Genomic DNA, 26,838 nt, shown 5'->3' on the forward strand with positions numbered 1-26,838 from the left:
TTCCAGAATAAACACTTTGGCTGTGTACACAAAAGATGGAAGAGACAGGAAGCAATTCTGGCTGAGCAAACCAAGCACTCATGAAGGATTTAATATGTGATCCAATTCAAGGGTCTCTTAACTCACAGATGGCCCATGAGGTGACAGAATCTTGTAATGACATAGTGTGGAAAAGGCTGCACCACTTGGAAAAACAAACAGGGTCTCAGCAATAGATTCATAGAATGGTTTGGGTTGGAAGGGACACTAAAGATCACCTAGTTCCAACCTGCCTGCCACAGGCAGGGACACCTTCCACTAAACCAGGTCACTCAAGGCCTCATCCAACCCAGCCCTGAACACCTCCAGGGAGGAGGCAGCCACATCTCCCTGGGCAACCTGTTCCAGTGTCTCACGACCCTCACTGTAAAGAATTTCTTCCTAATCTCCAGTAGCATAAGTGTTCTGCAAGGAATCTCTTGGGTGAGAGTGCAGTGGGAAACAGTTGTTACACAGCTATGCCAATATAAGACATCAGGGGTGCTGTGAAATGTAGGAAATGAAGATGAGTATCTTTCAGCCAAGATGAAGTTTGCAAAGTTCCTGCTGGCTCAGCTGTGGAAGAGACTCTTTGACTCAGCTGGTAAAGCCTACAAAACCACTCCAAATGGCTATCAGAAAGCAGAAGATTGCTATCGCTGACTAAACATGCCCTACTTGTCATGGAACAGCACCTTGAATCTCTGTGTAGGGGAAGCAGACACCACATCACATCAAAGAGGAACTAATCTGTGTACCATTAGAATTTACACAAACTCAGGAAAAAAAAGAGTAGATGGCAAATTATGCAAAGCTTTGCCTCTGAATCATTCCATCCTCAACCAGGATTCTTCTAAACACCAAAACCCAGCACTGATTTACAGTAAACTCCTGCAGGTTTAGTGCTTGCACCAACATCCCAAACTTTACCTGGAAGATTTTATTGCCAAACTTGCACACTTTCACTTCCTCAGGAGAGATGTATGAGACACACTCCTTGCAGCAGTGGTCTTTGTTTTTATTGCATTCCCCAGGAAGCAAGCACCTCTTCTTACACACCACTGTAGAATCCTAGGTAAAAGGACAGAAGGAAATAATGAAATCATCACCAAGAGGTTTGTGCTCCTCTGTGCTCTTACCATAACACTTCTGCTTGCTCAGTCATTGCACTCACCCAAGTTAAAGCCCAACTGCTTTGAATAGCATGGAATGGTCCAGGCTGGAAGGGACCTCCAAAGGTCATCCTGTCCAACCTCCTTGCAGTCAGCAGGGACATCCCCAACCAGATCAGGTTGCCAAGGGCCTCGTTGAACCTCACCTTGGATATGTCCAGGGATGGGGCCCAAACCACCTCCCTCATAGTAAAGAACTTCTTCCTGATATCCAATCTAAATCTGCCCTCCTCTAGTTTGAAGCCATTGCCTCTTGTCCTCTCAGTCCAGGCCTTTGCAAACAGTCTCTCTCCATCCTTCTTGTAGCCTCCTTCAGGTACTGGCTGGCTGCTATTAGGTCTCCCTGGAGCCTTCTCTTCTTCAGGCTGAACACCCCCAGCTCCCTCAGCCTGTCCTTGCAGCAGAGCTGCTCCAACTCCCTGAGCATTTTGATGGCCATCCTCTGAACCTGCTCCATCAGGTCCATGTCCTCCTTTATTGAGGACTCCAGACCTGTACACAGTACTCCAGGGGTTGAGGTCTCAGCAGAGCAAAGTGGTAGAATCACCTCTCTGGGTCTGCTGAAAGATTTCAATTCAGAAGATTATTTACTGGATTAAGGGACTGTTTCAAGGCCTGTGAAGTTAAAGTCCAGCTTGCACTTCTGTTGGCCTGCAAAATCTTACTGATTTGGTGACATTTAACTTTGGTTTTTTTCCTAGGTGCAAAAGTACAAGTGGGCACAGTCAGAGGAATTACAGAAATAAATAATAAATAAATCCCTGCCCTCCCTCCAGCAGAGATGTGATCATTCACCATTTAAAAAGCCTTGGCCTGCAATTCAGACTTAAAAGGGAATCACATAACCTGGGTAACTTCATTTTACACCACACCGAGTCAAGGCAACGCGTCTTGGCTAAGAGAATCAAGCAACTTTTTGAACTCTCCTAACACAACTGCAAATGCTCTTCAGATCAGCCCCTTGTGGACCACACAAGATGCCAAAGAACAGCAGCATCAGGCCTTTACAGTCCCACAGCCCTACAAATCAGTGCCAAGCCAGGCAGCCAGCAGCCCGCAGCCCCGAAGCGCGGTGGACTTACCTTGCATGTACACATCGTGCAGTTGTCATAAATAAATGAGGTTCCATTATCATAAACATTGCTGTGAAAGAGGCAGCTTCCAAATGGGAGGTCAAACACTTTCCTCTGTCCTGAATATAAATAAACAGTAATAGAAACAGAGTTGGGTTGAACTGATGCCATACTGTCAACAGAAATAGTAGGGTTTATTGTCACCAGACAAAATTCATGTGCAGTGTGGCATTTGCTATGTGTTTCCATCCTGATGTGAAAGAAAAACCCAACCCCAAACCACCCAAAAATAATAATAATACAAAAAAAAAAAATCTGTACTTTTAGCAGTTCACTGTTCCTCTAGCACACAAATTCTACCATGGGAGGGAATATAAATATGATTTATGGCATGTTTATATTGGGGAAAAGAAATCCTTCTTCTCCCTCTCATCATGCACAGCGCAGCTAAAGGAATAAAAATTAAGCACTGCTAACTCTTAGGGTAGGCACCCTTCAACCAGTTTAAACAGCCTGTAAGTTAAGGCAATAATTTATCAAATAAAGCAGCCTTTACTGGTTTTAGCATAACCACCCCAGGGGTTCGCAGCAGCCAAATGAAATCAACTTGGTGACACTAATGGAAAAAAAACCCAACCCCATAGGTATTGTCCAGCTTCATTAAGCTAGCTTGGTGTACCTTGTTCACTCAGGACTGCAAGAACGCAGGCATTTGCATGGTTTATGAGTAGAATGACTGTGTCCAGTTCTGGAGCCCCTGTTACAGGAAGGATCTGGAAGGGCTGGAAGGTGTCCAGAGAAGGGCCACGAGGATGAGCAGAGGGCTGGAGCTGCTCTGCTATGAGGACAGACTGAGAGAGTTGGGGCTGTTCAGTCTGGAGAAGAGAAGGCTCTGAGGACACCTAATTGTGGCCTTGCAGTACCTGAAGGGGGCTATAAGAAAGCTGGGGAGGGACTTTGGAGGATGTCAGGGAGTGATAGGACTGGGGGGGATGGAGCAAAACTAGAAATGGGTAGATTGAGATTGGATGTTAGGAAGAAGTTGTTCCCCATGAGGGTGGTGAGACCCTGGAACAGGTTGCCCAGGGAGGTGGTGGAAGCCTCATCCTTGGATGTTTTTAAGGCCAGGCTGGACATGGCTGTGAGTAACCTGATCTAGTGTGAGGTGTCCCTGCCCATGTCAGGGGGTTTGCAACTAGATGATCCTTGAGGTCCCTTCCAACCCTAACAATTCTATGATTCTATGATTTTAGCTATTCAGTTACTATAACCCATAAAATATTAGGGTTTCATGAGAGTGAGGCAAGGTTTAGAGCACCATACAGGGAAGGCAGCATCAGTAGCAAATCCTTACTGAAGTCCTGCAATCCTGCAAGCACTTTCAGAGTCCAGTGGCTGATATTCACTTTGTGGTTCTGCAAGCTTCTCTTGCTCCTCAGCTTCTTTCCTAGTAGGTTATTTCAAACAAGGGACCATTATGATGCAGAACCTTGAGCTCTTTACAAAAAACACTGCTTACTTTTGGTGGCAATCAGCTTAAAAGTTCTTTTATGAGTGGCTGCCAGTCTCCCATCCTACCAATTCTGAGGTCTGATGTTAAACAGGCATCAGATCCAAGGAAGGGAATGACCACTGTAAGTGGACAAGAAGTCACTAAGTACTACTTTAGCTCTCACACCACCAGGTCTTGGCACACTGTCATAGAATGGTCCAACCCCCTCTGCAGTAAGCAGGGGCATCCTCAACTAGATCAGGCCACCCAGAGCCCTTTTCAATAGTGCTTGATGAATGTAGAACAGCTTAAAAGAAAAAGGTTCCTTCTTCCTCTGAGGTATAAGCAAACAGAAAGCTAAGCATGCAGGAAAATCCACTGCATTAGCCTAAAGTTTTTACAAAGCTAATGGTAAAATAACTATTAAGCAAGAGCTAAGAAGCAATTGTTCTCATTCAGTCAAGGAAAATTTGATCATTTCTCTTGCCAATTAGCTACCTTGGATTAACCTGTGCTAGCATAACCAGCCTTCTGTGTGCCTCAGAAAATATTTCATCTCTCCTGCAGGACTGACAGATGAAATCGGTTGAGGATGCTCAGTAGCCCAAAAAGGAACCGCTCCACATCCATGCATCACTTATGGGCAAAGCCTGGCCATAGCCCTGCCTGTAACAACACTTCTACTGCTCTATGTGGGGCCAGGACTTCAATTGCACAACTTGTGTCAACAAGTGAACAAAAGTCCGGTTGTGCCTCATAGCCTCTTGCTACGCCTTGCAAACCACCCAGAGCAAGTCCGGGTGGCCAACCTAGTTCAAATAATTGGTGAAAAAAACCACTGACAAAGGAGCTACCACTTTAAAAGATGTGGTGGTGAAGATATTGGCTTAATGGTTAGCTTTGCTGGCTCACAACCACTAGTTAAACTAATAATTCAAGTCCCAGCAGAGTCCACTGCATTCTTCTAAGCTATATACGCTGAGTATCAGGAATTCATTTGCAGGGAGGTCCTCCACATGATACTTTAAAACCCATGCCTCAGCATCCCTGAAAACGTTTCTTTTTCCTGACTGCTGTGCAGTGTGCTACACACCCCTTGGCTCTACCTCTGCTCCAAGACTTTCAACGCTTCCCGACACTTCCACCAGAGACAGGTAGCTGACAGGCTTCGGAGCACATAAACCCAAAATCCTCGTTATTAGTGGACTCGTTCTCAGGTATTTTCTAAAAGGGGGAAAAAAACCCTTCCAAATCTGCAGGAGAGCCCTCAGAAAGTAGTCAGAAGCTGAGGTATGAATGCCTAGATCGAAATGGGGAAAGGTTCAGTGGAGAAAAGTATGAGGTGGAGAGGACAGGAGGATTTTTACAGACGGAAAGGGAAAATGTCCTCAGCCAAAACAGAAGCTTGGTGTTTGGACCGTTCTCTTTAGTTAATTCCTTTACTCTCTGGTGCCTCAGTTAATGGTCCAGGCAGATACTTATCTGCAGCTCTTCTCCAGTAGCAAATAAGTAAATTCAAGCCTGTTTCAAGCAACCAAAAACACTGTTATGAGAAGGTGGAACTCCCTACAGTTTTCTGCTTCCAAAGCCAGACCTCTCTGTACCTAGCCCTCAAAAGAGACTATGGATAGTGATAAAGAGATGTTCCAAATGATAACATGTCCTCGTTGAACACTTTGGAGTTATCAGCTCTGACACTTTTCCAAACCTAGGTATAACCTCACAGACCAAATCAAAGCTAATTTACTTGGTGGGATGTCTGTGATCTCTGTTTACAAAGTAGAGGGACACAGGCTAAGGAATGTCAGGCTGTGGGATCTCTGAATATGGGATGAGCAAAATAAGGAGTCTCAAAGGTCACTGCCTTCCTTGGCATGACTTGGAAGAATTAGCCCTTCTTAGAGGCCTCCTTCAAAATACGTTGGAATGACACAACTGAAAACATTCCTGGCTGAAACTGTGATTCCACCATAAGATGGCAACCATGAGGCAGACTTCTGGGTCCCTGGCATCTCTGACAACAGCTTCTAAGAATGAATTTCAGTTCAGAAGTTTCCTCTGAACCCTCATATCCCCAAAAATAAGAATGTGAGTGCACAGTTGAATAATAATCTGAGAGAGTGAGGCCTTTTTCTTGTGGCAAACTCCAACAAAACATTTCCTCCTGCCTCAACCTCCTGTAAAACATGTAATGAAGGTGGGAAACATCTCTGGTTCTGTCCCTGCAAGCAAGCCAACAGCTCTCTGCTCAAATGCTCCTTGCTTAGTACCACCCATCACATCCCTTATGAGGAAAGGCTGAGGGAGCTGGGGCTCTGTACCTTGGGGCAGAGGAGCCTGAGGGGTGACCTCATTCATGTTGATAAAGATGTGCAGGGCAGGGTCAGGAGGGTGAGGCCAGGCTCTACTCAGTTATGTCCAATAACAGGACAAGGGGCAATGGGTGCAAGCTGGAGCAGAGGAGGTTCCACATGAACATAAGGAGAAACTTTGTCACTGTGAGGGCGCCAGAGCCTTGGAACAGGCTGCCCAGAGAGGTCGTGGAGTCTCCTTCTCTGGAGACTTTCCAAACCCACCTGGATGCATTCCTGTGTGGCCCTACTCTGGCAAGGGGATTGGATTCAATCTTTCAAGGTTCTTTCCAACCTGTTCTTCTGTGGTCCCTACACACTGACCCTGAGTACTTGTCTAAACCTGTAGATCAAAAACTTGAGTGAGAAATACTGTCTCTTCCACCTCCCTGGATTTACCAGTATCATAAAACACTGGTGTAAAAGATGCCACAGAGACACAGATCAGATTAACTACAAAACCACCTGGAAAAACACCACTCACCTAAGCATTTGGGGCAACACTGGCCAGCAGGAGTGTGACTGAGGTGCTGGGGACATGAAAGGATGGGGCAGACTTCTCGGATACACTGTGTCCTGCCGCCCTGAAAGAAAATAGGATTAGTTAGAGGGGAAAAAAGTGAAGCAAAATGTCAAGCAGACATGCAAACACACAGAGACTGCTAACAAGCCTTGAAAAGCCTTAGCCAAAGCAGGATTTGCCAACAAAAATTTCTGCTCGCATCAGACATGCAAGGAACGTGCAGAGCTGTACTTCAACACTTAGTACATTGCTTGCAGATTATTCAGGTTTTTCTCTCTAGTAATGAATGCAAAAACTGAATACAGAATGCAAATCTGACCAGGTAGGAAAAGACCTTCAAGATCATCGAGTCCAACCTATCACCCAACACCATCTAATCAACTAAACCATGGCACCAAGTGCCTCAGCCAGGCTCTTCTTAAACACTTCCAGTGATAGTCACTCCACCACCTCCCTGGGCAGCACATTCCAAGGGCCAATCTCTCTTGCTGGGAAGAATTTCTTCCTAACATCCAGCCTAAACTTCTAATGGCACAGCTTGAGACGGTGTCCTCTTGTTCTGGTGCTGGTTGCCTGGGAGAAGAGACCAACCCCCACCTGGCTACAACCTCCCTTCAGGTAGTTGTAGAGAGCAAGAAGGTCTCCCCATAGCCTCCTCTTCTCCAGGCTAAGCAACCCCAGCTCCCTCAGCCTCTCCTCACAGGGCTTGTGCTCCAAGCCCCTCACCAGTCTTGTTGTGTCTGTTTTATTCCCTGGTATTGATAGGAAAGAAAACCCAAGGAGGATGAAATCATTATCTGTGAACCTTGCTATGGGTTCAAAGAAGTTATTGAGCCATTCTTTTACAGTCGTCTTCACCTCCTGTGCTATGAACTTCTAGGCTTGTCTGGGACAGAGATTAAGTACTGAAGCAAGATGAGAGCAGGTGTTCTTCCACTATGTCTGTGACCTCAGAGAGCAAATAAGCCAAAATCACTTAAGAAAGCACATTCCTGTTAGCATCCGAGTCCAACAATGCAAACCCAGAAGGTCTGCTTTTGTTCAGAGGACTGAAAACAAGAGGCTCTGTGAAATCTGAGAATGAATGTTGCAAAAATAAGGAAGAAAATCAAAAGAGAAAAGGACAATACAGCCTGGATATATGCTGGTGTACCAATCAATCTCAAAAAGGGAGGTAAAAAGCACAGCAAAGACAAAAGCACAGAGCATATGGCCAAGATTAAGTCAGTCGAAAGAGGTCTTTGTCCTTATTCTGTTCTGTTGCCTGATTACCTCACCATGCTTACAGCACACTGTGTTTAGCTCTGGGTTTTCTACCAACATCTCTCTGGAGCCCTCAGCACAGGAAAGACATGGACCTGATGGAGCAGGTCCAGAGGAGGGCCACAAAAATTATCAGGAGCCTGGACCAGCTCTGCTACAAGGACAGGCTGAGGGAGCTGGGGGTGTTCAGCCTGGAGAAGAGAAGGCTCTGGAGAGACCTAAGAGCAGCTTGCCAGTACCTGAAGGGGGCTAACAAGAAGGCTGCAGAGGGACTGTTTACAAAGGCCTGGAGTGACAGGACGAGGGGCAATGGTTTCAAATTAGTGAAGAGCAGATTTAGATTGGATGTTAGGAACAAGTTCTGCACCATGAAGGTGGTGGAACACAGCAGCAGGTTGCCCAGGGAGGTAGTTGAGGCTCTATCCCTGGAGATATTCAAGGTCAAGCTGGACAAGGTTCTGAGCAAGCTGATGTAGTGGAGGATGTCCCTGCTGTCTGCAGGGTAGGTCAGACTAGATGGCCTTTGGAGGACCCTTCCAACCCAAACCATTCTATAATGCTATGTCCTCCATAGGCTTGCCCATGGGAGATCCAGGTTGTTAAGACTCAAAAAAATCAGTCCACTTGCCTTAGCAAGAGAATTCATCCCTTTTTTCATCTAACTGCCCTACCTTATTTATCACTCAGAGCTGCAGGCTCATCCTAACAATAAGCTTTGTGTTCCTGGATGCTGTGTTGGAAGACTTATGAATAGTCTCCTCCCACCTACACGCAGGATGCCTCTAGGGTTCCCTGGAGGCAGATGGAAGAAGCTGTTCATTTTCAAGAGCTTTGTGCCTGAAATGATGGCATGCCATTCCCTTCTTAATGGCCTCAGTTAATCATGTAAAAGCTTTCAGATACAGGCAGCCTCACATAGGCACTATTATACAGAAGATAACACACTGACTGTACCTCCACTCTGCCATAAGTTTTCAGTCTACCTGTCCCATGGGGCTACCAAAGCATCCTGGACGCACATGGCTGAGGACTGCTCATAATTCTTTCACTGTGGCATGCAGGAACACAGACTTTATTGTAGACTGAAATGTCTGCTCTAAACCAAGGGTCAGACCAGAAATTGGACAAAATGAAATGAATTCTTCACTGATACTCCCTGTGATGCTCAGGGAATAGCTGTGTGAGAAGAGAGGCAGGTGGAGAATGAAATAAAAGATAGCAAAGAAGGGCTGTCTGAAGCAGTGCTTTCATTCAGCCCAGGGACAAGGGCTAAGAAAAGACAAAGTTCAAAGTTTGGTGACAATTCGGCAAGTAAGAAGCAGGAGAGAAAGTAGGGTAAGCCAGAAAGTAGTTTGGTGTTTAAAAAGCAGCATTACAACTGGAAGCAGGAGCAACAGTGCGGTAAAGAGGGAGTTTCAACTTAGCATTGAGCAGAGAAGAGACCAGAATGAATGGCAAAAAAGGATCAATGAAGAATGGCTTGGAGATCTCAGCCAGCCTGGTGGCAGGATCAGGAATACATCCATGGAAGACAAAACAATGCTGCAACACATGGTGAGCACAGGTCCTCTCTTGCAACCTTGCTTCTGTATTTAACACATATCCCATGCCTGTGTGGAGATACTCTGAACTCTTGCACCTCTGACAGAGTCAGTTAAGGCTTGGGCTTAGCACATTATTAAGACATTGTCTTTGCAGACTGTGGTAGAGATACTTTTTAAAATGCATAATGCTCATGTACAAAGAAAGAAAAGTTCTACTTGCCCTACAGAGCTTACAGAGAATGCTCCTTGTGTATTACAAGGAAATTGCAAATTCTACACAAGATTTCTATTTGCTTTCAAGCCTCAAAACTCACAAAGCACTCAGAGCACAAGCTTTCAAAGCAGGATTGTCCAGTTCTGGAACCCCTATTACAGGAAGGGTCTGGATGTGCTGGAAGGTGTCCAGAGAAGGGACACGAGGATGAGCAGAGGGCTGGAGCTGCTCTGCTATGGAGACAGACTGAGGGAGTTGGAGCTGTTCAGTCTGGAAAAGAGACGTCTCCAAGGAGACCTAATTGTGACCTTCCAGTACCTGAAAGGTGCTACAAGAAAGCTGGGGAGGGACTTGTGAGGATGTCAGGGAGTGATAGGACTGGGGGGAATGGAGCAAAACTAGAAATGGGTAGATTGAGATTGGATATTAGGAAGAAGTTCTTCCCCAGGAGGGTGGTGAGACACTGGAACAGGTTGCCCAGGGAGGTGGTAGAAGCCTCATCCTTGGATGTTTTTAGGGCCAGACTGGATGTGGCTGTGAGTAACCTGGTGTAGTGTGAGGTGTCCCTGCCCATGGCAGGGGTTTGCAACTAGATGATCCTTGAGGTCCCTTCCAATCCTGACAATTCTATGATTCTACTCCTGCCAGTGCTTTACCAATTGTATTCCATACAATTACAGAACAGGTCTGCAGAGAAAAATCAGGGCAACAAAAAATTTATCAAGGGATAAAAAAATAACTCTGGAGAGCTCTGGCGTTTGGTTCCGGATGGCCTAAGTCAGAGTGGGAACTGCACTGTAAACGCCTTGATGCCTCCACCTTTTAACTCACATCTTCCTGTCAAGCATAGCATCTCCCAGGCAGCCAGAATATTCCGGGCCTGAAGCAACAACTTCCAGCAAACCCAAATGTGAACTGGAGGCCAGCACAGACCAATAAAGTACAAATGACATCTGCTTCCTGTGAGAAATGCTATTCAAGAGCTAGACAAATAAATCCTTGAGCGATAGTTATGCGAAGCCTTAATCAGGGGATGCTGCTGCAGTCCACAGTCCTCTGGAGGTAACAGATTGTGTATGCAATACACAGTCACCAGGAAAAGATTCATTTCCCACCTTGCAGACAAACAAGAACCCTCTAACTGCTGCTGCCACCTTGTATCTGTGAAACAAAGCAGAAGGCTCCCTGGCATCAGCTCAGATGGCAGTATGGGTTGAGGTATTGTCTCATCTCAGGAGACAGAAGAGAGGAGAAGATGAAACAGCACTTTCTAACCCTCCCATGAGAGGTCCATCTTTGAGAAAGACACATAATGAGTTTTCCTTAAAACAAAAGCATGGATCTCGTCTATCTACCCATCCATCCGCTACTGCCAAGCTCCTACCTCAACTATATTTCACTTTTCAATAAAGACACAAGAAACTTGTCAGGCTGCAGATAGAGACACCAGATGAAGGATAAAATGTAGTTCCACATCATCACAGAATATATCTGATTGGAACAGACCTCCAAGACCATCCAAGTCCAACCCCTGACCCACCACTGAAGGGTCAACATTAAACCACGTCCCTAAGCAAGTCTACACAACGCTTGGAGGCTTCCAGGGATGGTGACTCCACCACTGCCCTGGGCAGACCATTCCAATGTTTGAGAACCCACTCTGTGAAGAAATATTTCCTAACATCCAGCCAGAACCTCCCCTGGCACAGCTTGAGACTGTGTCCTCTTCTTCTGGTGCTGGTTTCCTGGGAGAAGAAACCAACCCCCACCTGGCTACAACCTCCCTTCAGGGAGTTGTAGACAGCAAGAAGGTCTCCCCTGAGCCTCCTCTTCTCCAGGCTAAGCAACCCCAGCTCCCTCAGCCTCTCCTCACAGGGCTGTGCTCCAGATCCCTCCCCATCCTCCTTGCTCTTCTCTGGACACATTTAAACTGCCTCTTTAAAAAGTATTGGATAAACTTCAGGACAGGCAGATCTCAAGCTCCAGCTCAAAAGAGCAGGTATTGCCACTGCCTTGTGTGGGCTTGGTTTTTAAACTCTGGATCTAGATCTCAAATCCTCTTTGCTGAGATATCACTGCTATAGGAAAGCTTTAGAAAGTGATCCTACTGACAGTCTAAAGAGGTGTCCTAGGAACTGCAGGTGCAGCAAATGCTCTAAGGAACTCACCTTCATTTTAACACCAGATCATGCAGATTTGTGTGGATATAAAATAATGTCTTAAAAATTACCTAAAATCTATGCAGATTGGAAATAGTAAACCAAAACATTCTTATGATTAATTGAGCAAATCTCAGGAGGGCAAAGGCACAATCCTTATGCTATCCCTTCTGACTGTTTTCTCTCAGTCTGATACAAAGGCATTCCTTGTCACAGCCAAAAGAAGCCTGAAGAGCTCCATCAGCTCCTGGCAGGTAAGAGTTTAACTCTAGATCCTCCCCCTCCATGTGGATCCTTACGATACCAGTAGTCAGTTGCACTTCTTCTGCCATCAACAAGCTGTATTAGTAAGAATGTTTGATTAGTTGCCTCCATGCAAATTCATAGAATCATAGAATCAATAAGGTTGGAAAAGACCTCAAAGATCATCAAGTCCAACCTGTCACCCAACACCTCATGACTACTAACCCATGGCATCAAGTATCACAGTATCACTTAGGTTGGAAAGGACCTCGAGGATCATCGAGTCCAACCTATCAACACAGACCCCTTGACCAGACCATGGCACCAAGTGCCACGTCCAATCTCCCCTTGAACGCCTCCAGGGTCGATGACTCAACCACCTCCCTGGGCAACCGGTTCCAATGACGAATGACTCGCTCGGTGAAGAACTTCCTCCTCACCTCGAGTCTAAACCTCCCCTGGTGCAGCTTGAGACTGTGTCCCCTTGTTCTGGTGCTGGTTGCCTGGGAGAAGAGGCCAACCCCTTCCTGGCTACAAGCACCCTTCAGGTAGTTGTAGAGGGCAATAAGGTCACCCCTGAGCCTCCTCTTCTCCAGGCTAAACAATCCCAGCTCCCTCAGCCTCTCCTCACAGGGCTTGTGTTCAAGGCCTCTCCCCAGCCTTGTTGCCCTTCTCTGGACACGCTCAAGTGTTTTGATGTCCTTCTTAAACTGAGGGGCCCAGAACTGGACACAGGACTCAAGGTGTGGCCTAACCAAAGCAGAGTACAGGGGCACTATGACCTCCCTGCTCCTGCTGGCCACACCATTTCTAATGCAGGCCAGGATGCTATTGGCCCTCCTGGCCACCTGGGCACACTGCTGGCTCATATTCAGGTGGCTGTCGATCAGCACCCCCAGGTCCCTCTCTGTTTGGGAGCTCTCCAGCCACTCCGACCCCAGCCTGTAGCTCTGCATGGGATTGCCGTAGCCAAGCTGGGGGCAAGAGTTGATCTGCTGGAGGGTAGAGAGGCTCTGCAGAGAGACCTGGACAGGCTGGACAGATGGGCAGAATCCAACGGCATGAGATTTAACACATCCAAATGCCGGGTTCTGCACATTGGCCACAACAACCCCATGCAGTGCTACAGGCTGGGGTCAGAGTGGCTAGAGAGCAGCCAGGCAGAGAGGGATCTGGGGGTGCTGGTTGATGGTAGGCTTAACATGAGCCTGCAGTGTGCCCAGGCAGCCAAGAGGGCCAATGGCATCCTGGCCTGCATCAAGAACAGTGTGGCCAGCAGGAGCAGGGAGGTCATTCTGCCCCTGTACACTGCACTGGTTAGGCCACACCTCGAGTACTGTGTCCAGTTCTGGGCCCCTCAGTTTAGGAAGGATGTTGACTTGCTGGAACGAGTCCAGAGAAGAGCAACAAAGTTGGTGAGGGGTTTGGAACACAAGCCCTATGAGGAGAGGCTGAGGGAGCTGGGGCTGCTTAGCCTGGAGAAGAGGAGACTTAGGGGTGACCTTATCACTCTCTACAACTACCTGAAGGGAGGTTGTAGACAGGCTGATGATGGTCTCTTCTCCCAGGCACCCAGTACCAGAACAAGAGGACACAGTCTCAAGCTGCGCCAGGGGAGGTTCAGGTTGGATGTTAGGAGGAAGTTCTATACAGAAAGAGTGATTGCGCTATGGAATGGGTTGCCCGGGGAGGTGGTGGAGTCGCCGTCATTGAAGGTGTTCAGAAGGAGACTTGACGGGGTGCTTGGTGCCATGGGTTAGCTGTTTGGGTGGGTTGGATTGGTTGATGGGTTGGACACGATGATCTTGAAGGTCTCTTCCAACCTGGTTTGGTTTATTCTAATAAAGGTTTATTCAAAGTGCAGCACTCGGCACTTGGACTTGTTGAATGCCATCCTGTTGGACTCTGCCCATTCCTCTCCACAAGCTCCTGGTACACTGCAAATGTGGCTGCAAAGTGCCAAAGAGCTGGAAAATTTAGACCTAAACCCAGAAACCAAAAAGCCTCCCTGAGTTGGAAGTTAATCTGTATGTGGCTGTATGCAGCTGCTGAAGAATAAACTACATTATTATGCATTTATTAGTAATTTAGGCTAGGATGAAGCCTCTTAAACACTGTCATACTTTCCATCAACCATGTATACAAAATGACTTGGGCAAATGCCAAGCTAATCCAGCCCTGCCATCTACTCCACTTCTCAAGAGCCACATTTCCTGGGACTGCTTAGATTAAGAAAATAAATTCTCTATTTATTTTTCCAGAAGGAAATGGCATGCTGTGTGCATTTGCCAAAATAACACAGCATCCTCCTAGAGGCTGAAGCACAGCAGCATTGGGTATGGCTCTCCACTGTGAAACTGGACTGCTAGGGAGCTGCTAGTCCGGATTCTTTCCAGTTTTGAAACATCACTTGCACCCACTTCCCTGGGGAAGGTGGTGAAGGACCAGGGTATTTACTGCTTTGGGTGAAAGGGAACTTTCTGGAAAATCATAGAATTGTTAGGGTTGGAAGGGGCCTCAAGGATCAGCCAGTTCCAACCCCCCTGCCATGGCCAAGGACACCCCACACTACAGCAGATTGCTCACAGCCACATCCAGCCTGGCTGCAAAAACCTCCAGGGATGAGGCTTCCACCACCTCCCGGTGCCAGTGTCTCACCATCCTCATGGGGAACAACTTCTTCCTAACATCCAATCATTTCTACTTTTGTTCCATTCCCCCCCAGTCCCTATCACTCCCTGACACCTTAAAAAGTCCCTTTCCAGCTTTCTTGTAGCCCACTTCAGATCCTGGAAGGCCACAACTAGGTCTCCTCAGAGCCTTCTCTTTTCCAGACTGAACAGCCCCAACTACCTCAGTCTGTTCTCACAGGAGAGGTGCTCCAGCCCTCTAATCACCCAAATGAAATTTTGGGTTGCACAGCAGCTTTCTTCAAGTCTGCACAGGCAGAGGCACTGCTGCTAAAATTTCACCATTGCTGGAAGTACAGGAGGACTCCTCAGGGAAGGTCCCACAGTACTCTGCTCTCAGCTGAGCGACTCAGCACCACCAGCACTTGGTCACATTTCTCCAGCCTACCAGAACTGTGCTGAAGTGTTGCTGGGATTATGTTGCATCTGGCTTCACAAGCCAGCTGAAATCAAATTGCTCGCTGACCCAGCGGCCGAGCTGCAGAGTCTAGCAGCTGAACAGCCAGCAGCACTCTCCCCTCCAGGGCTTACACGCAGAGCTCTTGGCTCCGTTGCAAGTGATGTTGCAAATAGCCCCTCTTTGCTTGGAAGCCTTGAAAGGTTTCATTGCAGTGTGTACTTTTCCCCTTTCAGGCTGATTTCCTAAGGAAAGAAGTCTCATGGAGGCACCAACTAGGCACACTTGCAGCTTGTGAATCTCTCTCAGCTCCAGCCACGACTCTTCTGGAAAAGGTGCACAGACATAAACCAACCAAAAAATCAAAATGACACTTAGACCCCAAGGATGTGAAGTTCCTACAAGTTTGGTCAAACACAGGCTGCTGCAGAGAGTAGAGAGCCCTCAGTTTCTTTCCAGCTTTCAGCTGGAGCCCACATACTTGTTCTGCTTTGGGAGCTGTTATTTTATTGGTGCTTCTCCTAGAGAGTTCAGCAACTCAGGCTTTTTCCAGGGGTAGATCTGTTTTTCTCAACAAATCACTGCTGCAAGCAGGAGCCACGTGTCCCACAAATTATTCCTTCTCTCATTAGGTACTCTTGAATGTCTGTAAAAACACGTGCAGAAGGCAGAGCGTTCGACTCGTCAGTAGAGCAGCCCATTCCTTCTTCTGATGGTGGAGAGCAAGTTAAAAAAAATCAGCATCATAGAATCAATAAGGTGTGAAAAGACCTCAAAGATATTCAAGCCCAACCAACCTATCCCAACAACTCATGACCAACTAAACCACGGCTCCAAGCACCACGTCCAATCCTTTTTTGAACACCTCCGGGGATGGGGACTCCACCACCTCCCTGGGCAGCACATTCCAGTGGCCAATCTCTGTCCCTGGGAAGAACTTTCTCCTCACCTCCAGCCCCAAACCTCCCCTGGCACAGGCCAAGACCCCTTGCTTGGGTGCTGGGTGCCTGGGAGAAGAGACCAACCACCACCTGGCTACAACCTCCCTTCAGGGAGTTGGAGAGAGCAAGAAGATCTCCCCCAAGCCTCCTCTTCTCCAGGCTAAGCAATCCCAGCTCCCTCAGCCTCTCCCCACAGGGTTGCACTCCAGACTCCTCCCCAGCCTTGTTGCCCTTCTCTGGACATGTTCAAGTGTCTCAATGTCCTTCTCAAATTGAGGGGCCCAGAACTGACACACCACCTGCCTGTTACTGGTAGTACAAAACAGCAGTCACCCAAATGATCCCAAATGTTTTTATTCTACAAGCCCTTCTCTCTACAATTCATGGATGTCTGGATTCACACTGCACCTCCAGCACCTTTGACAGCTATTTATCCCAGGGGCTATTCCCAGCAACAGGGCATCACTTACTTCTCAGATTTCTTTTTCACAGCAAGAGTATCTGTCTAAAAGTTGCCTTCATTTTCTCAACCTTACTGAGAACACTCAGTGCTGCACAGCAGGTTACCTCTTGCTTTCTGCATGGAGATGATTGGCCAGCATCTCACATCCAGTTTTTCCTCTAGTCTGAATCCTTTCACATCACCTCCATCTCTTGCTGTCATTTCACCCACTAAATCAAACACTCTTCTTTGATGAAGGTCTCAAGCTGATTGCTATCACTGCACTTTATATAATCCATGTAGAATAGAATAGAATAGAATAGAATGGAATAGAATAGACCAGACCAGACCAGGTTGGAAAAGACCTTTGAGATTGTTGAGTCCAACCTATCACCCAACACCATCTCATCAACTAAACCATGGCACCAAGTGCCTCAGCCAGGCTCTTCTTAAACACCTCCAGGGATAGGGACTCCACCACCTCCCTGGGCAGCACATCCCAGTGTCCAATCTCTCCTTCTGAGAAGAACTTCTTCCTAACATCCAGCCTAAACCTCCCCTGGTGCCGCTTGAGACTGTGTCCTCTTGTTCTGGTGCTGCTTGCCTGGGAGAAGAGACCAACCCCCACCTGGCTGCAACCTTCCTTCAGGTAGTTGTAAATGGCAATAAGGTCTCCCCTGAGCCTCCTCTTCTCCAGGCTAAGCAACCCCAGCTCCCTCAGCCTCTCCTCACAGGGCTGTGCTCCAGATCCCTCCCCAGCTTTGTTGCCCTTCTCTGAACATGTGCCAGCAATTCAACATCTTTCCTAAACTGAGGGGCCCAGAACTGGACACAGGACTCAAGGTGTGGCCTCCCCAGTGTAGTATCAAAAGCCTTCAGACTCCTGAAATTAATAATAGCTCTTTATTAATGGAGAACAAATTAAAAGAAAGGGCCCAGCCACAGGTATCACTGTACATAACCTTCACACCCATCTTGGTGTTTCCTATAAAGCAGACACCCATCTGTAGGCTATTCTTCCCCTCTCATCTCCCTGCTACCTGCTGCACAGGGGACACTCAAACAGCACCAAGTCATCTCTGCATGCTGCTAGGGAAAACAGGGACAGGGATCTAGCACCATCCAGCACTCACTAGACCACAATGCCTTTCTCTAATGCTGGAGGTTAGAAGACATACACCTTGTGGAAGAGGTGGCTTTTGAGCTGACTTTTAAGGTGGGGATGTAGGCAAGAACTTCATCAAAGCTCATGGACGCCTTTGGGAGTCTTTCCACTGACTTTCAGTCTGCTTTAGATGACAGCATTTTAAACAAAAAAGTCCAGAAATTGCATAGAGCAAGGGTGAAAAATGAGCCAAGGTAAGGGCATAGGCAAGAACAGACCAGGAGGGCAGCCCCACACCTACAGAAAGTGGCAGAGCTCTCCACCACCTTGGGGGTAAAGAGCAACAGCATTGTGTGGACAGCAGAAGGGAAGCAAAGGCATTGGCAAGGAACCAATCTGGCGTGCCACTGCAGGAGAGAGTTCAGCTATTCGTGATTAATTTAGTTATTACACCAGAGGTCTCCAGTGACTCTGGAAGCTTTGCCATGAGCCACATGATTATTTATTTCTCTTCTAGAAAGAACTGTTTCTCTGCAAAAAAAATAAATAAATAAATTAAAAAATAGCAATAAAACATGGTCATGCTGGAAACAGGCTGTGGCCAGCAAAGCTATTAAAAACCACTAACAAACTTCTGCAGCTTATTTCTGCCCCGACGCAGATAATAAGGAAGCCAGGGTTAAATCCAAGGGACTTTCCTAACCGTGGTTATTAGAAGCAGAGCAGTAGCCCTGTAAAGCAGGTCCTTGGCTTCTTGCAGTCATGACGTTTCCCCAGAATCAGTTGGAGGCAGCTTTGTTTTTATTGGAAGCCGTGAAGCAGAGACCAGAGGCTGTGCAGTGCTGTACACGCCACTGGCGCAGTTGCCTGAGGTTTCAAAAGCCCTAACCCGGGGCGCACAGAACCGTAGTCACTGCCACAACCTCTTTCTCAAAGTAGCATGTGCTCTGCATAAGATAAACTTGCACAAAGGTTTTCCTTTTGGGTTGTTTCTGTTTGTTTTTCTGTAGGATAAGCTTTGTGATAGTACCTTCTAAGTTCTTCTTTCTCTGTCCTACAGTCAGAGGATCACAGGATGTCAGGGGTTGGAAAGGACCCAAAGAGATCGTCGAGTCCAACCCCCCCTGCCAGAGCAGCACCATACAATCTAGCTCAGGTCACAGAGGAACACATCCAGACAGGACCTTGAAAGTCTCCAGAGAAGGAGACTCCACAACCTCCCTGGGCAGCCTGTTCCAGAGCTCTGTGAACTTTACAGTAAAGAAGTTCCCTCTTGTGTTGAGGTGGAATCTCCTGTGCTGCAGCTGACTTCCATTGCTCCTTGTCCTATCACAGGGAGCAAATGAGCAGAGCCTGTCCCCTCCCTCCTGACCCCCAGCCCTCAGATATTTATAAACATTTATTAAATGCCCTCTAAGTCTTCTCTTCTCCCCACTAAAAGCCCCAGGACCCTCAGCCTCTCCTCACCAGGCAGTGCTCCAATCCCCTAATCATTCTATTGTCCTCTGTTGGACCCTCTCCAGCAGATCCCGGTCCCTCTTCAACTGGGGAGCCCAAAACTGTACTCAAGATGAGGTCTCAGCAGAGCAAAGTAGAATACAGAATAAACCAGATTGGATAGACTTTTGAAATCATCAACTCCAGTCTATCACCCAACACCATCTAATCAACTAAACCATGGCACCAAGTGCCTCATCCAGGCTCTTCTTAAACACTTCCAGTGGTGGTGACTCCACCACCTCCCTGGGCAGCACATTCCAATGGCCAATCTCTCTTGCTGGGAATAATTTCTTCCTAACATCCAGCCCAAACCACCCCTGGCACAGCTTGAGACTGTGTCCTCTTGTTCTGCTGCTGGGTGTCTGGGAGAAGAGACCAACCCCCACCTGGCTACAACCTCCCTTCAGGGAGTTGTAGACAGCAAGAAGGTCTCCCCTGAGCCTCCTCTTCTCCAGGCTAAGCAACCCCAGCTCCCTCAGCCTCTCCTCACAGGGCTGTGCTCCAGACCCCTCCCCAGCCTCGTTGCCCTTCTCTGGACACATTCCAGCAACTCAACATCTTTCCTAAACTAAGGGGAAATGAGAGAGAGAGACAGAGAGAGACAGAGAGAGCGAGAAAGAGAGAGTGAGAGTCAATGGTACTCTCATAAACCCCACACTTTGGCAAGCTATCGGCAACTACCTTCACCCCCACCTCCAATTCCCACATTACAGTGCAGTAGTGGCCTCCCTTCTGGGAGCAGCTTTTCCTTCCAAAGAGTCCCCTCGCAGAGACCCAACAGTTATTAAATCCCTCCAGTGTCCCCAGCGTGCCCCTTGCACAGGGAGAATACTAGCACCATTGTGGTGCTGAGAGAGGTGACGATTCTGACTCGCACTTCATCAGCATTCTTGAAAGCACTTGCTCAGGACAAGAAACCTCCTACAGATGGATCCACACAGCTTTGCCTTGGAGCATTAGCTTTAAATAAAGTCTCCTGAAGTTATCTGCCGGACCAAATTGCAAGGCTCAAGCGAATTAAATCCCCAAGCGGCCAGATTCTGACATCTGGCATTTTAGACACTAAACAAAGGCTTTATTTTCAGCCCTGCAGATGCTGCCTTGTAGACAATCTGAGCTTCATTTCATTGCGTAGTTTGAGGCCTCTGGTTTTCTCGGAGATGCTAATGTATAAACGAGGTCATGAATGAAACCAACTGGAGGTGTTCTTGGAAGAGGAAAAAGAACACAGTTTAGAAGAAGGTGCCTACACACTTGAACTTAGAAAAGCTGTTACTAGGCCCAAACCTGCCAGAACAGCCCACACCATGTCACTGTTCCACTCACAAGCTAAGAGAACAAATCCCCTTCAGTGACTCAAGGCAGTGAGGTATTGGAGAGCTGAAGGCGTAATCCTTCACTGGCTGTGCCTACAATTCCAGGATTCCCTTGCCTAAGGGTTTGATGATGAAGCACACTGCACAGCACAGGAGGTTCCACCTCAACACTATGGGGAATTTCTTCACTGTGAGGGTCACAGAGCACTGGAACAGGCTGCCCAGAGAGGTTGTGGAGTCTCCTTCTCTGGAGACTTTCAAGGCCCATCTGGTTGTGCTCCTCTGTGACCTGAGCTAGATTTTACGGTCCTGCTCTGTCAGATCTCCAGAGGTCCCTTCCAACTCCTGACATGCTGTCATCCTGTGCTATCTGTAGAGCATCCACGTAACAAAACTAAAATCATACTGTAGGAGTAGTAAGGACACTCAATCCAGCTTTTTACAAGGCCATTACACATGCATGCACCCTCCTCAAATGTTATGCTTCACATACACTGCTGAGGTAACCTCAGGAAATAAAGGATTACGTACACCCTGCTTCCTTAATGCATCCATCAAAAGTTTTCATTAAGAGGAGATCCTGTTTGCCCTAAGCACTTAGCAGAGAGAGTGAAAAAGACATTTTGATGTGCCATGCAGACTTCAGCAAGGGAAAGTGCTAACCTGCAGCTCATTCAGAGGATTTTCTTGGAAATGAAAGGCTACCTTTCTGAAACCAGGACACTGAAAAAGTGTCTGCCCAAAGTAGCTCAGGAGTAAACTCCCTGTTGGCCAGCAGTACTTACCTGTAGTAACACCCTTAACACAGCAGCACTTTGTACTACCTCAAGCTGTCCCTCCCCAGAGATTAGCTTGGCTTTACTCCAGGGTAGGGCACACTTCAGCTTGTGATCAAGACAAAATAACACTTTTCAGTACAAAACACAAGCCTGAGCAAGGGGTGCTGAGGAATCTGCAGCTCTCCAGGAATAGCCTTAGGAAGCATTTTGATTAGGAATAATTTACAAGTCACGGTTCCTCCACTGCTTCCTCCTTCCTCCAGGGGCAATGACTCACAGAAGCATCAGAAACAAATTCTGACATTTCCCAGTCCTGGCTAACAAGACTGCTAGGGAAATTACAGGTTTTTCCATCCTTTCTATCTTGCAAACTATCTGCACATAGAATCATAGAATCAATAAGGTTGGCAAAGACCTCAGAGATCATCAAGTCCAACCTATCACCCAACACCTCATGACTAACTAAACCATGGCACCAAGTGCCACGTCCAATCCCCTGTTGAACTCCTCCAGGGATGGTGACTCCACCACCTCCCTGAGCAGCACATGCCAATGACTAACAACTCTCTCTGTGAAGAACTTTCTCCTCACCTTGAGCCTAAACTTCCCCTGATGCAGTTTAAGACTGTGTCCTCTTGTTCTAGTGCTGCTTGCCTGGAAGAAGAGACCAACCCCCACCTGGCTGCAACCTCCCTTCAGGGAGTTGTGGAGAGCAAGAAGGTCTCCCCTGAGCCTCCTCATCTCCAGGATAAGCAACCCCAGCTCCCTCAGCCTCTCCACGTGGGGCTTGTGCTTGAGGCCTCTCCCCAGCCTCATTGCCCTTCTCTGGACACATTCAAGAGTTTCAATGTCCTTCTTGAACTGAGGGGCCCAGAGCTGGACACAGTACTCAAGGTGTGGCCTAACCAGTGCTGAGTACAGGGCACAATGACTTCCCTGCTCCTGCTGGCCACACTATTCTTGATGTAGTCCAGGATGCCATTGATCTTTTGGCCACCTGCATGGGGAAAGGGTGGATGAAGCCCTAAGAAGCCCATTCCTCCCTCACACTCCTGCAGGGACCATGACACACACTCAGCCCTCCCTGTCTTTCCTTCCAATATTTTTTCCCAATAAAGTTTGTATCCAGCTACTGCTGTTAATTTATGGATGGGATCCCATTGCTAATGACTGGCTTCTCATTGGCAGCAAGGCATCTGTAAAACACTGAAGCCCAGATCTATAAAGATCATAGGTTCCTCGGGGACAGTTTAGGCAAGACATAGAGCACACAGACCTATGGGTTTAACCATTTATACACCTAGAGCATGCCAAGGGTGGTTATATTTTGGCCAGGCCAGCTCTTCTGACACCTGCATAAAGGCTTGCTGCTGTTCTTGCTTTGGATCAGCACCATTACAGCAAGCCAATCAGCTTGGTACTCACCCCTCAGCTAAGCTCACAAACTGTATTGACTATATAGACCATTCAGTGGATAAAAAACTAGCTTGACAGCTGCACCCAAAGAGTGGCTGTCAAAGAGTGGCCCTCAGGAATCAGTCCTGGGACCAGGATTGTTTAACATCTTTGTGGCTGACATGGAGAGTGGCATTGAGTGCACCCTCAGCAGGTTTGCTGATGACACCAAGCTGTGTGGTGCAACAGACATACTGGAGGGAAGGGATCTATCCAGAGGGTGACAGACTGCAGAGCTGGGCCCAAGCCAGCCTCATGAGGTTCAACAAGACCAAGTGCAAGGTCCTGCAGCTGGGTCAGGGCAATCCCAGGCGCCGATATAGGCTGGGCAGGGACTGGCTTGAGAGCAGCCCTGAAGAAAAGGACCTGGGGGTGCTGGTGGAGGAGAAGCTCAACAGGAGCCAGCAGTGAGCACTTGCAGCCAGAAAGCCAACCACATCCTCGGCTGCATCAAGAGAAGCAGAGCCAACAGGGCCAGGGAGGTGATTCTCCTCTGCTTTGCTCTGCTCTGCTGAGACCACACCTGGAGCTCTGTGTCCAGTTCTGGAGCCTCTATTACAGGAAGGATCTGGAGGTGCTGGAAGGTGTCCAGAGAAGGGCCATGAGGATGAGCAGAGGGCTGGAGCTGCTCTGCTATGAGGACAGACTGAAGGAGTTGGGGCTGTTCAGTATGGAGAAGAGAAGGCTCTGAGGAGACCTAATTGTGGCCTTCCAATTCCTGAAGGGGGCTACAAGAAAACTGGGGAGGAGTTTTTGAGGGTGTCAGGGAGTGATAGGACTGGGGGGAATGGGAAAAAAAAATAAAATAGGTAGATTGAGATTGGATGTTAGGAAGAAGTTCTTCCCCATGAGGGTGGTGAGACACTGGCACAGGTTGCCCAGGGAGGTGGTGGAAGCCTCATCCCTGGAGGTTTTTGCAGCCAGGCTGGATGTGGCTGTGAGCAACCTGCTGTAGTGTGAGGTGTCCCTGCCCATGGCAGGGGGGTTGAAACTGGCTGATCCTTGAGGTCATTTCCAACCCTGACAATTCTATGATTCTATATCTAAATCTTTCGTGAGACCACATACATTGGCCATGTCCAGGCCACAGCACCATGGCCAACTTCCTTCAGAAAGCATGCTAAGGGAGTTGGAAACACTTTTATCTATCTTTCCAATAACATCCTGCTAACCAGAGTACTTCAGAAGAGAGGCATCAGTCCAAGGTGAAGGCATTCTATTGCCCTCTTGATTAAGCAACACCACTGAGCAGCCAAAACCTTAAAATTCATATGAAACCATTAGGTTGTCTAGAAGGAAGAACTGCATTTCTAGAACCTCACTGAGAGGGCACATACCCCAAAGGAAGAACATTTTCACAGTCTGGGACTTCTCACACAGAAAGATCTTTTTCTTTCATTTTACATTTCAGAAACTACTTCCATCCTGTTAAGACTGAGACTCACACCACAGACAATTGGAAATGCAAATTTTAATGCTTTCTTAGATTTGGCCTACTGCCTCATCATCAAAGTCATTTGTAGTCCCTAAGAGAGATACCAAGCAGGCAAATAAAATTTGGGTTGGGCGACAAGCGTAGCTCTCTCATTTGCCCTGTTAAGTGTCTTTGGTACCTGTTTGATGATGCAAAATGGTCTCAATATCAATGTAAAGTGACTGATTAAAGATTCCCATAAGAAACCATCATAGAATGGCTCAGGTTGGGAGGGACCTCAGAGCTCATCCACTCCAACCACCCCCACCATGGGCAGGGACACCTCTCAGCTAGACACAGCTAATCAAGGCCTCATCCAAGCTGGCCTTCAGCACCCCCAGGGAGGAGGCAGCCACAGCCTCCCTGGGCAGCCCATTCCAGAGTCTCACCACCCTCCTACTGAAGAACTTCTTTCTAGGATGCAGTCTAATCCTGCTCTCTCTCAGCTTAAAACCATTTCCCCTTGTCCTGTCTCTAGACATCCTCGTTAAAAGTCCCTCTGCAGCATTCCTGTAGGATCCCTTCGGCTTTTGGAAGGCAGCCCTGAGATCCCCCTGGAGTATTCTCTAGACTGAACAATCCCAGCTCCTCCTGCCCGTCCTATTGCTAGGATAACCCTATGCTTGAGATCTGTTGCACTATTGGCATCAAGCAAATTAGCAGAGCAAAGACAAGTGGAACAATGTGAATTATTTCTATTGCAAGACTCATTCCACAGGTGGAGAACTTCCAATAATTTACTTGCCCAAAAGTTCTTCCCCCCCCCCCCCCACTCTTCATTTTTCTAACATGCTCCTGAGATCACCATCCACAACTCTGTCCTCAGCAAGTTTTCAGCACTTGCAGTGTTCCCAGCTGCACAAACTTTGTGTTCCTACCCTTCCAATCATGTGATACTGGCCTTGAAGGCAGGTTCTCCCATGAGAGAAAGTGTCTTCTGAAACGAATCTGAAGTGAAGAACAGAACAGAACAGAATAGAACAGAACAGAACAGAATAGAACAGAACAGAACTAACCAGGTTGGAAAAGACCTTCGAGATCATAAAGTCCAACCTATCACCCAACACCATCTAATCAACTAAACCATGGCACCAAGTGCCTCATCTAGACTCCTCTTAAACACTTCCAGTGATGGTGACTCCACCACCTCCCTGGGCAGCACATTCCAATGGCCAATCTTTCTTTCTGTGAAGAATTTCTTCCTAACATCCAGCCTAAACCTCCCCATGTGCAGCTTGAGACTGTGTCCTCTTTGTTCAGGTGCTGGTTGCCTGGGAGAGAAAGATGTTGAGTTGGTGGAACATGTCCAGAGAAGGGCAACAAAGCTGGGGAGGGGTCTGGAGCACAGCCCTGTGAGGAGAGGCTGAGGGAGCTGGGGTTGCTTAGCCTGGAGAAGAGGAGGCTCAGGGGAGACCTTCTTGCTCTCTACAACTACCTGAAAAGGGATGTTGTAACCAGGTGGGGGTTGGTCTCTTCTCCCAGGCAACCAGCACCAGAACAAGAGGACACAGTCTCAAGGTGTGCAGGGGGAAGTTTAGGCTGGATGTTAGGAAGTTGTTCTTCCCAGCAAGAGAGATTAGCCATTGAAATGTGCTGCCCAGGGAGGTGGTGGTCAATTCTGTGAAGCACACTCCAAGCTATTACTGCAAGTTAGCACTAATGGCAGCTAGAGCTTTCCAAAATGATACAATATTTCTTAGCATTTAAAAAACAGACTCATCACATAAACCAGCTGCCATGTTTATTTAGACAAGGGCTCCTCCGCTCTCACAGTGGAGGCTGATGACAGATGTGTTTTTAGGGCAAAAAATATTAACTCTAGCAATGTCAGCATCTGCTTCTTTTCAGCCCAGCCTTGCAGATTCACACATCATTTTTCATCCACAAGCAAAGTTCCTTTTCCTTTTATTTTTTTCCTTTCTTGCAGAGAATCTCAGATCGTGGGTGTAAATTATTGGGCCTAAAGCCTGACAGCTTTATTAGCGTGTTGCTGGTGGTACACATGTTAGATCTGACACAACAACCCCATGCAGTGCTACAGGCTGGGGACAGAGTGCAGCCAGGCACAAAGGGACCTGGGGGGTACTGGCTGACAGTAGGCTGAACATGAGCCAGCAGTGTGCCCAGGTGGCCAAGAAGGCCAATGGCATCCTGGCCTGCATCACAAATAGCATGGCCAGCAGGAGCAGGGAAGTCATTCTGCCCTGGCCTCAGCACTGGTTAGACCACACCTTGAGTACTGTGTCTAGTTCTGGGCCTCTCAGTTTAAGAAGGGCATTGAGACTCTTGAATGTGCCCAGAGAAGGGCAACAAAGCTGGGGAGAGGTCTGGAGCACAGCCCTGTGAGGAGAGGCTGAGGGAGCTGGGGTTGCTTAGCCTGGAGAAGAGGAGGCTCAGGGGAGACCTTCTTGCCACCTACAATTACCTGAAGAGAGGTTGTGGCCAGGTAGGGGTTGGTCTCTTCTCCCAGGCAGCCTGTGACAGAGCAAGAGGTCATAGTCTCAAGCTGTGCCAGGGGAGGTTTAGGCTGGATGTTAGCAGGAAATTTTTCCCAGCAAGAGAGATTGGCCACTGGAATGTGCTGCCCAGGGAGGTGGTGGAGTCACCATCACTGGAAGTGTTTAAGAAGAGCCTGGATGAGGCACTTGGTGCCATGGTGTTGGGTGATATGTTGGACCCACCTCAAA

General features: G+C 47.8%; 1 protein-coding gene across 1 annotated transcript in view; it reads right to left on the reverse strand.

Annotated features, from left to right (window-relative positions):
- Positions 1 to 26,838, reverse strand: part of BMPER (BMP binding endothelial regulator) — a 209,491-nt gene that overhangs the window by 95,001 nt on the left and 87,652 nt on the right. Inside the window, 3 exon segments of the mRNA XM_068168656.1 lie at positions 949 to 1,089; positions 2,273 to 2,382; positions 6,591 to 6,690. Coding sequence (XP_068024757.1) covers positions 949 to 1,089; positions 2,273 to 2,382; positions 6,591 to 6,690 — 351 coding nt within the window.

Source organism: Melanerpes formicivorus, unplaced genomic scaffold, assembly GCF_026170545.1.
Source record: "Melanerpes formicivorus ecotype bairdi unplaced genomic scaffold, bMelFor1.0.p_v2 SCAF_148, whole genome shotgun sequence".
NCBI lineage: Eukaryota > Metazoa > Chordata > Aves > Piciformes > Picidae > Melanerpes > Melanerpes formicivorus.